The sequence below is a fragment of the Pangasianodon hypophthalmus genome, chromosome 22, assembly GCF_027358585.1.
Source record: "Pangasianodon hypophthalmus isolate fPanHyp1 chromosome 22, fPanHyp1.pri, whole genome shotgun sequence".
Lineage (NCBI taxonomy): Eukaryota > Metazoa > Chordata > Actinopteri > Siluriformes > Pangasiidae > Pangasianodon > Pangasianodon hypophthalmus.
In genome coordinates, this window is record NC_069731.1 from 4430977 (window position 1) to 4447552 (window position 16576).

Here is a 16576-nt window from a genome sequence, read left to right on the forward strand (position 1 = left end):
ACAGCATATAATTTACCACCATACTGTACGTACCCTATACCCACCCCAATAAGAAGGGTGAACCACCATTTAAACAGCATGTGCAAACAATACATTTCAACTGAATAATATCTAATTTAAGAAAATAAAACTATGACAAATGCGGGGGAGTGGAATCTAATTTGACCATTTTTACTCACATTAACATTGACATGATGTGGCAAAAGAGCCTGTATTCTCATATAACAAAGAGTTTAATGGTCAAATATATATCTAGAGGTGAAAGAAATATTTTGGTTAAAATGTTTTCTTCCAAAATTAAATGGATAAATGAATTGTATATATTAAAAAGCAAGTTACAACAATCCTGACACTGAGTATGGCTCAAATAGAAAACAGTTGTGTAGTTTTTCTATATAATGTTGCAATAACACACACACCAAAGCAGAACCACCTACTACTTCTTTTACCTACCAGAATACATCACTTTCAGCTTTAAATGTGAAAGAATATCCAAGAAATATCCAAACAACGTGACATAAAAAATGTAACATAAATCCCTGGATAAACACATTCACACTTCCCCAGCGTAAAGTTAGAATTATATATAATAGATCATTTATTATATTTCTAATATGTAATATTTTACAAAAAGTATTTTGTTGCTTGACTTCACTTTCTACTCTTTTCTTTTTAGTATTTTGTCTCTTTTCCTCCTTCAAATCACAGTTCAAAATCGCCTTTCTCTCAGTGCTAGCACTCTCCCTTATCCGTAATAACCAGTCCTTCTTTTTCTTACTATAACCCGTCTGTTTCTCTTCTTTCTGAGGACTCTGTATAGTTTATATTATTTATGTAATATTTTTAACTGTACAGACCAATTCAGACTACATGAAACATGAAATATAGCATTTCTAATAACTTTATTTAGTTTCTTTTGATTTTCTAATTTTTTTTATTATTATTATTTTTTATTTTTTTTTACTATCAGGTGGGAGAGAATTATACGCCTATAAGAAAAACACTTCATTTAGGTGCTGCACTTCACTTTCCACTCCGGGTATCAATATTAATTTATTTATATAGACACAATTTATGTGCCAGACAATTGTTTATCCAAATTAAGCAAGCAAAGGTAAACATTGTTAAAAAGTTGAACAATTTTTTATTTAACATATGATTAACAAATGAAAATTCTAATAAAATGTTTGTTAACAGAATGTTTAATTACATAGATGTAATTACACTTAGACAAATAGAGAAGGAGTGCAAAGTGGAAGAAACAGGGAAATATACATAATGCATTTCTGCCATCAACAGATTTAAATTTAAGCGATTTGTTTTAATACTTTTTAAAATGATTTTTAGTTAGGGTAAAAAAAAATTCTATTAAAAATATCAATTTTCATGTACCATTATTATATATAATTATGTATATGGCTCTAAACATGCAAAATACTAAAGCTTTTTTTAGCTTAATTTTTTAATTTTTTTTTTTTTAATTGGCAGTAAAGGATTTCAAGTCAAAGAAAGGTAAAGTATTCTACAGTATTGCACAGTGAAATCTCAAATTATTCTTCATTTATTACATTCTGTGAATTTCCATTGCGTTTCCATCTTGAGCCAAAGACAACTGCCCACTTCACATGTTTAGGCTCTAATAAAGCTATCCGAGCTCTCTTAAAAGGGACAGGCTTAAAAACACGGCCAATGACATGCACACAAATGTCATATTCCACGTTTGTCTTGATATTCCATCATTGGACATTGCTTGAATATCGGAAAATTGGAAGTGTAAACTCTACTAGTGCTATTAAAGGTAAAAAAATAAAAAATTGCACTGATCTCAGTGAACACTCAAGGTAAAGGGGTCCAAACACACACTGAAGTTGCTGGTGAGCATTTTCTACATTGCACATTTTCCAGGCAGTACATGGAGAGCTAAACTATGCTGTCCCTATTGGTCCATCAACAGCTGTGAGGTTTCTCCTTAACGTGCTGATAAATAGTCACATTATCAATCCTGTCTGCAACCTGTTTGCAATTCTAGACTTGTTCATTGGGAAATGTTGCTGGAATTCTGTAATCTCTCCCTAACTGTAGAGCATTTGAACAATCTCCAGAAGCAGAACACTTGAAGCCTATTGATGAGTCCCCTTGTGAATTGGGTAAAAGTCTGTCGGAGCGCTGAAGAGGAGAAATAAAAGATAAAGGGATCCAAACAGGCATTGAAGGTGCTGGGAAGCAAAGTGTACACTCTCCAACTGGGAATAGATGATACAATAAAATTCACCAGATGGGACACATTGAAAGGCATGAAGCAAATGATGAAGACCAGGAAGGTGACTACAGCAAGCCCAATGGCCCTGCAACGCTTCTTAGGGTTGAATTTGGGTAACTGGGAGAGGATGAGAATGAATTTGATGTAGCAAAAGCTGCAGATAATAAAAGGGATGCAGAAAAGCACGATGAACAGCTCTAGCCGGAATGGCAAAATGATCTTCAACTGCTTATCATTAAACATCGTGTGGCAAGAGTCCCTGTTCATTGGCTCAGGGTGGGTGTCATTATTAGTTTCATACTGCTGCACAATGTAGACAAAACTACAATGGGCCATGGTAGTCACCCAGAATAAGACTACAGCAATCACGGCATTCCGGGGATTTCGCGTTGGTTTGTACTTAATGGGGAAGGCCACTCCCAGATAGCGCTCCACACTGATAGCTGTTAGAAGCAAGGTGCTGTTGTAGATGGTGGTATATATGACATATCCCATCAGGGGACACATGAAGTAGCTCAGGGTCCATTTCATATCGGCTGCCTCTTTCATGCGGATTGGGAGAAAGATGAGGACGAGCAGGTCTGAGATGGTGAGGCTGAGCAACAGTACATCAAGGGGCATAGCTCGCCGTTTTATCTTCCAAATGAAGGTGTAGAGAGCTAGCAGGTTGGTAGGGAGGCCAATCATCAGGGTAATGCTGTCCACAGTCAGGATCAAATCACTAAGTGGTTTTGTCCAGTACATAGTCGATTTTTGGGCGATTTCTAGACATATATACATTGTTAGGAATTTTGACAGAATGTGGGACAGAACATGCACAACAGATGGCCATTTATATTTTATACTAGTGCAATCCTTGTGGCTACTTATTACAATTGTAACTCACTACTATTGACAAATAATGGCAAAAAGTATAGTTTAAGTATTGTGTGTTGTACTGTTTAAGCCTGCTTTATACTCTGTCAAATATGCTTCTAACCATCTGCAGAGTTGCTACCATTACTAACAAAAGTACCTAGCAGGCAGGGAGAAAAAAACAAACAAATCACAATGTCAGTGGTGGGGATGTGTTATACAAAAATACAGTATTTGAGCTGTAAGCAGAAAGGAAATGTATGCTATTAGATTATTAATATTCTTTCCTCATAACAGCTGGAGACTTCTGTGGCCAATCCGGCTAAATACCTACATGCGTTTATGCAAAGCATTTATCCTTACTGCAACTATCATTTTTATTTATAGGCCAATAGTCAACTGTTACCCAGTTGCTAGTGTTTTGCCATTTTATTACCAAATTGTTGCTCTCTCAATTACTCACAGATTATTTAGCAACAGCTAATAAATTAACATTTCATTTTATAGATATAGTTGTGACTATAGGATTACCATGCTATATGCATTGCTACTATGCAGTGTTACTTTTTCATTTAAAAAAAAATCAACCTTGTGACATTCAAAGACAAAAAAAAAAAAAAAGCATCAGAATGAGTTTAATTAGGTGCATAAGTCCTATGCAGGTTGTAACTACTTTTTTAATTACACTGCAATTTTAAACCCCAAGGTAACACTTCACAGTATCAAAAAAAATAACCACATAATAACTCTTACCTTTGTTTGTCTGCATGGAGAGATTTTTGTTTATCTAGCAGAGATTTTACCATACTGCATGCACTTTATGTAGTGGTGTTGCAATGGAAAAAACAACACGCACAGGAAAGAAGAAATGCTTGCTTCACCTTTTACCTAACTGCTTGCATTCTTTTACCGAATGTCTTGCTTCAATCACTTTTTTTTCCTCAGCATTCATGTACGTATAAGATTTTGTACAGAATAGACTATCTCTGACATAGCAGATCAGAAACAGAGCTGGTACTGATCTACTACAGAATTACCATCAGTAACACTTAAACAATAACCAAAAACAAAAAAAAAAGAATGACAGAGGGAAAAGAGTTTAAAGAAGACACACCACCAACTCAATTTTACTACAGAAAATGTGTTCTGGTTAAAGAAAACCGATTAAAAATGTAAAATTTGACCACTTTTTATGGACATCAAACTGACACAAGCAGTGAATAGGATGTGGCACAACAGCATACATTCTCTTATCTCACAGCACTGTTGAATTCTTGACTCTGATTGGTCAGAAGGTGTTCACTCATTGTTTCTATGATTCTATGACAGCGGCTCTGACAAGAGTGCTGGCTGTAATTCAAATCACAGGTATATATTAATGCGTCTAATAATTTATTATTTCCATAGTAACAGCTCATTCACAGTGACTTATCTATATGGATATTGGATGCACCACATAATCTAAGGTTTAAAAACTGTTATTTAACAAACAAGTATACACTTGCTGATATGGTGAAGTTTTGTGTAAGAACATGTTTATTTAGCGTTTCTAGAAGGAGTCTCCAGTGTCAACTATTTGTAACAGTCAGTTTTCTGCAACAGGAAAGTCTTCAGGACTTCGGTTTCAAAGTTACATGATAAACTTTTTTTTTTTTTTTTTTTTTTTGGTCTTATTAAAAAAAGAGAAAAGAGGGTGGTGAGGGAATGTTTTCCAGCTGTTATAATGTAAGTGTAATTAACTTGCTTCACGGGCATTCCACAACATTGAATGTAACTTTAAATGGATAAAAAAAAGTACGAAGTGTTTTCTGGAAATTAATAACAACTTATAATCATTGACGATATGTGGTTGTGTAAGATGAATAAAACACACTGGGATGTGCTTTTAGTAGGAAATCAACTTCAGGGTAGTAACAGTAACACCATTTCATGTCTGGCTGCGTCATGCATCCCTGTCATTGCTTATTTGATTATTATTTCCCTATAACATCATACCCTTAATGTTTTATTGCTTACTTATAAAAAGTTAAGCTAAAGTAGGAAACAAAATCTCAAACATCTAAACAGGACACTAAAAAACAACCTATAATAATGTTAACCTAACAAAATGACCCAGATGTGTCCAACTGGGTCAAAAGGTTGTCTGGGGTTCAATAATAATAATGTTGCAAGGACACACACAGGAAAGAGGAAACACTTACTTCTTCTTTTACATTCTTTTCCAGAATGCCTTCTTAGTTCTGCTCAGTATTAATCACTTAGATATAAAGAATCGCTCAGAACAGCAGTAATTGAAGTGGTAAACAGTTTAAAATACATCTGTAGTATGCAGATTTAAGAAAGAAAAATGAATCACTTATGCTATGGTGTGCACGTGTGAATACATAAGGACTGTTCACATGGCATTGCTGATGCAGACGTGTGGTCAAGTTGCTTAAATACAGTCAGTGACATTTTTTCCACTGAAAACCATAAGACTTCATCACATCCTGCATGCGAAGCTCCGTTCTCAAGAAGAACCTGCTGACATGCATTTGGACCATTATTTATTCTTCATTTGACAAATGTAGGATATTTACATAATGAAGAAAGTACATCTTACACTGGTTAATTAGCTTTAGCTGCTAAAAACTAATATTAGAACTGACTGAAGAGCGTACCTTCTCTTTATACCACAGCGCTGAATTCTTGACTCTGATTGGTCAGAAGGTGTTTTCAATAACAGCAGCTCTGAGGGTATAATGATACACAGGGAAGAAGAAATACTTACTACTTTCACTCACCATTTTAGATTATTTTTCAGGATATCGGGTTAATTAATGTTGTACAGTATTAACCACTTATACAGTGGATTTAAAATGTTTTCACATGTTTTCAAATAAATCATGTCAGATCTTTTTCCACCTTTAATGTGATAAACAGCTTAAAGAAAGACACATTTTAGGGGTTAAGGGAAAAAAATAAGAAGTGTGCACACCCCTTAACTAACACTTTGTTAAAGCCGCTTTTGCTTGTAATACAGCGCTCAGTCGTTTTGGGTAAGAGTCTACCAGCTTATCACATCCTGATTTGACAATTTTATTCCACTCTTCCATGCAAAAATGCTCCAGATCTATCAGATTGTGAGGGGATATCCTGTGCACAGCCCTCTTCAAGTCATTCCACAGGTTTTTGATAGGATTTAGATCTGGGCTCTGACTGGGCCATTCCAACACTTTGTTCTTCTTCCGAAGCTGTTCCTTTGTTGACTTGAGCTTCTGCTTAGGGTAGCTGTCGTGCTGGAAGGTGAACATTTTCTTCATCTTCAGCTGTCTAACAGAGACCTGCAAATTTTTTGCCAAAATAGATTGGTATTTGCAGCTATCTATGATTCTCTCTATCTTGACTAGAGCTCCAGTCCCAGTTGCATGATGCTGCCACCACCATGCTTCACCATGGTTTTGGTGTTCTTTGGGTGATGAGCTGTCTTGTTTTTTGCACCAAACAAATCTTTTTAGAATTATGCCCAAAAAGCTCTACCTTGATCTCATCAGACCATCACACATATCACTACATTGTTTGGCCCAGACATGTGAAGAAAAGAGAGAGATCATTTTCACAGCAGGGAGTGACCAGAAATTGCCAGATATTCCTACAGCACCTTTTGATGTTGCCATAGGTCTCTTTGCAGCCCCCCTAATAAGTTTTTAAGTCTCTTGTCAATTTTGGAGGGATGTCCTGTTCTTGGTAATGTCACTGTGGTGGCCCATTTTCTCCATTTCTTGATGATGGCCTTCAGTGTTCCATGGTACAGCTAATGTTTTGGAAATACATTTGTACCCCTCTTCAGTATGCTCTTTGCAGACCATGGCTTCAGCAGGAGGATGAAACCAAGAATACATCAAGAATATCCTAAAGAAACAGCTGATCTTTATTTGGGGTTAATCAGAATCACTGCATTGATGGCAGGTGTACAATAATTATATCTGAACGCGAGTCTGAATGTGATTGGTTAATTCTGAGCACAGTCACATGCCCCATTATTAAAAGGTATGCACACTTGTGCAACCAGGTTATTGTTTTTTTTTTTCCTTTTTTTTGTTCTCTAAAACTTTTCTATTTGTTTTTCACTTGAATTTTGTTGGTTGCTAGAACACCTTAAGGGTGGAAAAAGATCTTGTTTGTTGTTTTACATCACAAAAACCTGCAAATTTAACAGGGGTGTGTAGACTTTTTATATCCACTGTATATACAGATGGGTGACAAATTAATTGAAAAAAAAACTGCAAAAGTGTTGGGCCACCATGAGTAACAAGAACAAGATGTTGTCAGACTTAGTTGTTGTACTATGAGAATTAGGTTGTGTTCTTTGATTTGGGATTTCTCCAGTTTTTTTTCTAAAACTACATCCCACTACCCTGCTAATTAGCAATAGTGTAATGTGAGATGCTTTCATTCTTTCAGGTTTGGGGGTGCAAACTTTTCTACTCAACTGTTAACATCTGTAAAATTCTGTGTCTGATTTTTAATAGTTTTATATCACTACTTAAAATTAGATGGCAAATAACACTTAAAGACATATTCTTCCAAAAAAATAAATAAATAACTTAACTTGAATAATTGGATGCCTGCAGATACACTGATTGGTGCCAATATTTTTGTATGCTTCCAAAAATAAGCTATCCCTTAAAACCCACATCCTCTGACTTGTCTTCTTCTGTCAACCTCTGACTAGTCATGTCTTCAGTTAGCTCAAAGGTACACAAAACATCACCTACAAAAGTCTAAAAATAACACACATACACACACACACAGACACCACATTAGTTAAAGGTGAAGGGAAATTCCGTATTATAGCTTTGCATGCAGTAATCAAACCACAGGGCAGTTTGTGCCTCCTCCCCTGACATTTCACCTGATACACTCAGTTTTGCTCTGATAGATGATTTGATGTGATAATCAGACCGTCCTGCTTTTTATCTAGTAATTACGCTGAAGTCCGCTGTGTCCATGAGCAGGTTGTACAATCAAAGAGCTGCTTTTCAGTTCAGATCCAGCAGCACCTTCTGATAATTTTCCTGGTGATTGAGAGTCAACCAGACCTTTCGATCTTGTGCGTCACACACGGATGTGTTCATGCCATCAACCTTTAATGGCGTGCGTGTATGTGTGGGTGTGTGTGTGTGAAAATTACAGACATAAGGCCTACAATATTTTGATTTTACATATTTGCTTGTGATGTTATCTTAATTACATAAACATACACAAGCTTGAAAGCTCTTGAACCACAAATCAATTTGCTGTTTTAACAGCCATGAGGAATAAGTGACAAAATAACAGAATATTAATGAGATTACCAAAGCCAGCTATAAACAGTATAAGCACTCGCTTAGGGCCCCTGAGCCACCAGGAGGTCCTGTAAAATGCAGGGTTTTTTTTTTTCTTTCTTCATTTATTCCTTCATGGTAATAAGTAAGGAAGAAAACATGACATGTGCTGTTAGAAGAAAATAATAAACCTGAATTATTTCACTTCTCTTATACCACAGTGCTTTTCCAACTACTGTAATTTTAATTTATTAATAAACAGCATGTTGTGCTTTTTAACCATTTATAGCTACATGTAATGGTGTAGGACATCCACAAGATAGTTCAGTTCCAGTTAACATCAGTAAATGGTCATTCTCTCAATGGCCTCATGTTCTCCACTCATTTGCTGTTTTTTTTTTTTTTTTTTTTTTGGTTACCAGGAAAAGAGTCCTCCATCCTGAAGATGCCTGTAGTGGAAAACTTACTGATTTATAAAGCTGGCACTGGATACTCCTTCTATTAATGTTAACTAAATATCTCCTTGCAGAAAACTTCACCATATCAACCATTATGATTTTCTTTGTTAAATAACATGTTTTTCTGTACTTTTATTATTAACATTATATACATACATACATTATATGGAGCCATTCAAGTCACTGTGCATGAGCTGTTACTATAGAAACAATAACTGTCAGAGCTGCTGTTATCAAAAATTAAGACCTTCTGACCAGTTCGAACAATTCATCAGCAGCATTGTTACAATGACGTAGGCTTTTTGTAGGGGGCCCACTTGTGGTCTGCAACTTGAGATATATCACTGGGGTAGGTGGGGAAGTTAGGGACCAAGTATGACGTCACTTAGGGCCCCCAAAAGTTCAGAAACAGCCGTGGTTATGTTCATGATGGTAATTCTTTACGTCAGGCTCTGATACCATTCTACACCTTTTTGGCTCCCTCTGCTGGACATCTTCCAAGCCTCTTTATCTGGTTTTACTTTCACAAACCCAATAACTACATTCCAGGCCTTGAGGGAGTAATTTAGTTTACACAAATTTCTCCTTACCGCAGATGTAATTCTGTAACCTAGATGATTTAACAATAAAAACATCAGCCATTTTACATCAGCAATTTGAAATGAATGCTAAACTGAAACATTTTCCTGGCACATTCTCTCAGTTAACTGGCTGTATTGTAGTGATCACTCTCTAGGCTGTCTCATAAACATGATACCAAATCCTGAGTACAATTTGACAAATTTCCAAATCAGCTCTTTTATGAGAGAATAATGATATTCTTTATTTGAATTTCCATTTTAAATTTTAAAAATAATGGTGCATGATTTTTAAAGGGATAAAACGTAGGGCTATTTCATTTGAATTATTTTAGTTCTAATATTTTAATAATGCAGATACTTCAAGTTGATTTAGATGTCCACGACACGGCTCACGACAAATACATTAATTCTTTGATGGCATTAATCCAGATTACGTATTTTGCCCTCACTGGGTCTCACTCAATACGGTATTTATTCTTTGACCTGCTGACTGCTGTGCTATCTAACTACAGGTTTATTTAGATGTCTACTCCTGGCTGGCTCACCACAAATATAATGATTCTATGACTGTAGTAGTAATCCAGATTATACAGAGATTCTTAAATTAAAATAAATCAGCCCACAAATGCCTTGATATATTTATTCAAATAACTTCTCAAAGAACTATGACACATACTGAAAGTAAGCAGGAATACAAATAAAATGGAAAGTGTAATAACACAAAATGAAGTGAAAAACCACAAACATTTCCCTGGTCTGCTAGATCTTTCTTTGATTATAGCAGTGATCCAGTTTATACATGTTGCCCTGTCTGGTCCTGCTGTCACACAGTGAGACATTTTTGTTGCTGTGCTGTCTTCTGACACAGATACTTCAGATTTAAATGTCCACTCCTGGATGGCTCACCAAGTATATAAGGATTTTTGGATTAATTTAAAAGGATTCTTTAATTAAAAATAAATCAATCAAAAATGGCTTGACATATTCAAATAACCTCTTGAAGAACTATGATACGTATTGAAAGTGGATAGAAAAAATGATCAAGAATACAAACAAAATGGTAAGTGTAAATAACACAAAATGTGATGTGAAAATCCACAAATACTTTCCCTGCTGTCCCTGTTAGATCTTTATGGTGACAGGCCTTCTGTGGTTCTGACGTGTTGGACATTACCTGTGACACTGTCCTTTCTCACACTCATCCTCTGTGCCTTTCTCTGTGTGACACATGTAACAAAATCAAATCACTTTATCCTTTTTTTTAAAGAAAGATATCTCTCATGGTTTGACAAAAGTCTCTCCTTGTTGCCTGATGAAATAACACAGCTGTTGTGATTAACGTTTGATAACTAGGTCCTGAGAACTTTTTCGAGAACATACATTATTTTCTCACAGACGTGAAAGTGTCTAGACAGTTGAGTCACATTTCAGAGAAGGCTGCATTAATAACAGATGGCAATTCAAAACTCATCATGGACACTGATCCCTCAGGAATAATAATCATATACTCAGACACAAGTCATAAAAAAAGAGACATTCAGAACTATATCTCATAAATCTTAAAGGTTGTAGCAGTAATCTTAAAATTCAATATTTAGGAATGCAAAAATATCGAAGCACTCATTTTCTTTTCAAAAGTTAGCAAAAAATCAGTATAATATCTGTATAAACCATGGTAAATAATTGGATATAATCAAAAAGCTAAATATTTCATGGTAAATAATTGGATATAATCAAAAAGCTAAATATTTCTGCATTACTGCTCAACTAATACTGCTTTTAAAGGAGAACACTGTTCTGAGCAGGTGAGTAGAGGGTACAGTAGAGGATACACTGTCTCAATGGTGTAGCTAGGAATTCATTTCAGGGAAGGGTGAGGAAATATGCTACGCATTTGGGTGGATAGCAGACAGTAATAGAAGCAGTGGTGGTTTTCAAAATTATTAATAATAATTTCTAATAATTATTACTAAAAATTATTAATAATTACTAATTATTTAAGCCACAATGTACCGTCAACCAATCTTTCCCTATTAATAAAATTAATAGGCATAGGAAATAAAATACTTTCATGACAATTCCACTGGAAATTATCAAATAGCATGTTACTAATAAGGGGAAATTTGTTATTTACCTTAAAAAAAACCAGATCCCTTCTTTTTCTCCTCCTGCATTATACCTCCAGCATTTGATCGGCTCTCAGCTCAGCCAGGGTGACTGACTTATCGTTTAAACAGAAAAAATGCATGATCCTATGATTAACAAACCAAGGGACTCATTTGTCTGACATTTTGGGTGGTTAAATATGTAGGAATCGTAATGGTTACCTTTTATGAACATTATTATCATGCAATTACTGTGAAAAACAATGGTATGTCACTTACATGTGTTATACCATAGGTATACAAATAAGTATTGGAAACTGTCATAAACTCTTTCAGGGGGTTTAAAACTTGAAATCACCCCCTAGCTACACCTTTGTGCTGTGTAAACAGGGTTAAATTGTACTGGCCATTAACAATTGTTCCACCAACAACTGGAGGACTTCTCTGCGACATGGCTGTAAAGACATTCACAGTGTGAGCACTAATAAAATTAGGTGCCTATCTGCAATACTAGACTCTAGCGAGAAGTATCATTGGAACTCTGTGTTCTCTCCTCATAAGCAGTAGTACGGCCTAACAACACACAGTTGAATTTCTGACCAAAGGAACGGTGTAGCCAATTGAGGAATCGTTGCATCATGTGATTGAAAGTCCCCCGAACTGCTGATGAGGAGAAATAAAAGACAAAGGGGTCCAAGCAGGCATTGAAGGTGCAGGGTAGTACTGTGTAGACTCTCCAAGATGGACTGTCCCCTTCAATAAAACCCACCACATGGGACACATTGAACGGTATAAAGCAGATGATGAAAACCAGGAGGGTGACCAGAGCAAGCCCAATGGCCCTAGAGCGTTTCTGAGCGTTGAAGTTAGGTAAGCGAGAGAGGATAAGGACGAAGTTGATGTAGCAGAAGCAACAGATGAGAAAAGGAATGCAGAACATGACAATGAACAACTCCAAACGGACGGGTAATAGGAGCTTCAACTGCTCCCTGTTAAACTCTTTGTAGCAAGAATTCCTGTTGGACGGATAATTGAGGGTGTCATTGCTGTGTTTATGGTACTCAACAATGTAGACAATACTGCAGTGGCCCATGGAAAGTACCCAGAATATGACACTGGCGATCACAGCATATCTGGGATTTCGCTTGAGTTTGTATTTTACAGGGAAGGCCACTCCCAGATAGCGCTCCACACTGATAGCCGTTAAAAGCAAGGTGCTGTTGTGGATGGTGCTGAAGTAGATGAATCCTGAGAGTGGACAAAGGAAGAAGTTCATGGTCCATTTCATGTTGGCCGCTTCGTTTATGCTCAATGGGAGGAACAAGAGGAAGAGAAGGTCAGAGATGGTAAGGCTGAGCAAGAGCACGTCTAGAGGCGTAGGGCGCTCTTTCACCTTTCGGATAAAAATGTAGAGAGCCAGCAGGTTGGCAGGAAGACCGGTGATCAGAGTGATGCAGTCAACAACCAGGACAGAATAGCTACGCTCTCTTGTCCACAGCATGGTCACTATTTTAGATAAGCTGTAGAAGCAAAAACAAAAAAAAAATCATAATAGGAAAACTGAATATACTATACTATTAATATACTATTACTGAGTACTGAGACAAAAGATGCACAATTGGTGAGCAATTTTGTAATTCAACAGCCATTATTGCCAGCCAACACTTTAGTCTCAGTCTTACTTGTTAAAGAATCAAAGCCGATTAACAATGGCACTCAAGTTGAAGAAGAATCATAAATTAAGTTTCTAAAAAAAGAGGGATTGTTTGCAGAAAAGATACCACACTGTTGTGTAGTGGATGTGATGTGGATGCCTTATACTGATTATCTGTTTATCTTTACATTATTTAAAAATTCAGTTAAGAGTCAACAAATTGTGCAGCAAATCTGAAGAACAAATTCCATACCTTCAGCCAAGCTGTGAAGTTCCAGACTCTGCTGTAGCCACACGCCTCAAGCACTTTAAATCTCTTTTGTGATGCTGAAATTTCACATGCACAGCAAAAGGGTTACTACACTACCCTCTAAAAATAATGGGTTATGGGAAAAGGGAAAAAAAACACTATGATGAATCACAGAATAGAAAAATATAGAAATTAAAATTAGAAAAGAAAGTATCACCTTGCCTAGCAGGAAACTGCTGTTCTGGTGATCACATGTGTGGTGTTAACCAGAAAGCCTAAAAATAAATCTATTTCTAGGAAGGGATAGATCAGCAGCTTTAGGTGCCAACACTCAGAGGAAGAGAGCTGACAGTGTAAATTGTATTATTTTGGCTGCTTCTATGATTAAAGATATGATTTAAATGCATTACATCTGATAGCAACATAGTCAGCAGTGTGGTGATGGTGCAACAATACCATTGATCACAGTGCTCATTTTTATTAGCAATAAAAAAGACTTTCTGTTTGCAGATGCACAGATACTGATGAGTCATGGCACTAATGTAGATCACCTTGTTGAGTTTAGTTACATTAGTTATCTACAATTTGTGTAGGCAGATTGTATCATTTTAGTCAATGGTCAGTATCAGTATGACACCAATAATTATTTGAGTATATATATGTTTTAATATGTTAATAACATAGGAAAGTATATTCCATATGTAACTTATGGGTAGTGACCTTGGGTTTAAGAAAGGAATGGGAAGAACAGATTTCCTAAATGACTATATAACAAATAAGTGAGAAATGTAATATTTATCTGTAATATATTTTTCTGTAATATATTTCGACAGGGCAAAGCTGTAATATATTTCGACAGGGCAAAGCTGTATTTCCCAATAATCGTACATCCTGAGCATAAGTGTTAGTTCCTTTCTTTTATCTGTTGTCATCTTGCACCTTGTGAAGTTACTGAGAAACCATGAGAAAATCTGCCCTGAGCACTTATCTCACATCAGAAAACTTAGTTACAGCTTTACTGTTGACTATTACAAAGTCCTGATACCGGAGACTCCTTCCAAAAAAAAAACATTTATGTGAGCATCCACCATACAAATCCATGTGAATGAGTTGTTACTATAGAAACGATAATATATTAGAACAAGCACATTAATCTAAACATATGATTTGAATTACAGTTAGAACTAGTGTCAGAGCTGCTGTTAGAAAAATTACCTTTTGACCAAAATCAAAATCAAGCAGTGCTACGATGTAATGCATGATACCTAATACATAATTAGGTCTGATGTGATCCCGTGTGTCATTAATACCAAATTGTATTTTAAAGTGCACTTTTTCAATTATGCCATACTGAAAATGTTACAATCTGTTAATAAACTGTTTGCATATTAATATTGAATTGAACTAAATCCTTTAGCCTTAGGTCAGTGCATTATTAGTTCACATCTCACTTGAGTTCACTAAATGTGGGGTCCAAGGGTCCAAAAAATCTGAGACTAGTGAAAATGCTTCTATTTTGTATTCTTTTCTAATTTAATAAAATTTTTTCATTACAAATGATATCAGAATAACAGCCTGAAAAAGTAGAGTCTTTTATATTTCTTAGTATTGGATATGTCCCCCTTTTCCTTTAATGACAGTGTGCACTCAGTGTACATGGACTGAACAAGTTTGTGTAAAACAGGAGTGTTATCTGAAGACGTGTCCATGGAAGGGATGAGACTCAAGGAAAATCTGACCATATGGTCAATATGACAAATTTGCTTAAATTTTAATAGAGTAACAGTGTATAACAGTGTTGTTTCAGAGGTTTAGACCAGAGTGTACTGTATGTCTATACCATGGTAAATAGTTTTTCTTTTTTTTAATGGGAACCTTAAAACTGCTTATTAAATTTCTTCAAACCTTAAAAAAAATCTGCTTACTGTACCTTAAAATTGCTTACTACAACCAGCTACAGCAGTCCTCAAAACTCTCACTTCCTGTAGAAGACGCTCTTCCTAGTGGCTAGTCTAAACCTTTGAAATGGTCTACCACAATCTCTATATGACTACTCCTTCAAACACAACTTGAAAACTGTCTGACTTATTTTATCAAGTATCATCTTACATGTTTGGTGTGTGTGTTTCTTTGTTTAATCTGTTGTAAACCTTATTACTTATATTGCAGTATATATATAATATATTACATATGTATTACTGTAGTAATTTGGAAATATGAATGACATTACAATGTGCAATGTATTCAATTTCAACAAGATTTGAAAAAAGACACAATATCCTAAGTTAACATTTTATAAGTTGCTAGATTGGTGTAATTTATAAACTAACAACTCAGTGTATAAATGAAACATCGTTATTTTGTTATTAATAGCAGGTAGCAGTAGTTGTTATAGCAGCAGAAGCAGCACTGTCAGGACACAATTTAATAAAATTGACTAAATGTAATAAAATCTAAGACAATACATTTTTGCACTGAATATTCTACAGTTTGAGTAAAAAAAATTACCATGACATAATTAAAACAATAAATCAAGAGTGAATACAGTATATGTCTGATTCTTGCAGCAGGGAAAGAGGAGAATTCTTACCTTCAGCTGAGCTGTGATAGTCTAGTTTCTAATGTGGTCACAGCACTCAAATACTCTTCAATGACACTGCAATGTCATTTGCATACCAGTAGGGTTATTAATGTAACCTTAAGCATTTTTTTTAAGACAATTTCCATGTGAGAAGCAATGTTAGAGTTGAGAAAAACACTGCATGAAAAGGACTACATTAAAAAAAAAAGTTAATAAATTGATAATTTGTGCAGCAAATCTTCAACAATTTAAAGGAAGATTTGAAGAACACCTTTCTTACAGTTCTTACACTACTCAAACACTTTAATACTCTATAATTATGCTGCATATGTTCACTTGCAGGATTTGTGCACAAACTGAAATAATAAAAAATACACATAAGTCCTTAATTAAAACTAGACAAGATTCACAGAAGACTGGAAAGGACTAAAAAACACAAGAACACAAATTACTATTGCCTTGCATACCAATGATTTTCAGGAAACCTCTGGTTCTTCTTCCACATTTGTTTAGAGTTAACTAAATA

The 16576-nt window shown here is 35.5% G+C and overlaps 2 protein-coding genes across 2 annotated transcripts; both read right to left on the reverse strand.

Moving 5' to 3' along the window:
- Positions 1–1003: 1003 nt before the first annotated feature.
- On the reverse strand, positions 1004–3941 carry LOC113532948 (free fatty acid receptor 3). The gene is made up of 2 exons (XM_026924694.3): positions 3869–3941; positions 1004–3024 (listed from the first exon to the last, which is right to left on the reverse strand). The coding sequence occupies exons 1-2, from the start codon at positions 3882–3884 to the stop codon at positions 2036–2038; spliced, it is 1005 nt and encodes a 334-aa protein (XP_026780495.2). The 5' UTR covers positions 3885–3941; the 3' UTR covers positions 1004–2035.
- A 6153-nt stretch (positions 3942–10094) lies between these two features.
- On the reverse strand, positions 10095–16126 carry LOC113532587 (free fatty acid receptor 3-like). The gene is made up of 3 exons (XM_026924012.3): positions 16060–16126; positions 13473–13546; positions 10095–13085 (listed from the first exon to the last, which is right to left on the reverse strand). The coding sequence occupies exon 3, from the start codon at positions 13064–13066 to the stop codon at positions 12083–12085; it is 984 nt and encodes a 327-aa protein (XP_026779813.3). The 5' UTR covers positions 13067–13085; positions 13473–13546; positions 16060–16126; the 3' UTR covers positions 10095–12082.
- Between the last annotated feature and the right edge of the window lie 450 nt (positions 16127–16576).

Excerpts from the sequence above, each read along its gene's own strand:
- LOC113532587 (XM_026924012.3), bottom strand. The coding sequence starts at position 13,066 with ATGCTGTGGACAAGAGAGCGTAGCTATTCTGTCCTGGTTGTTGACTGC.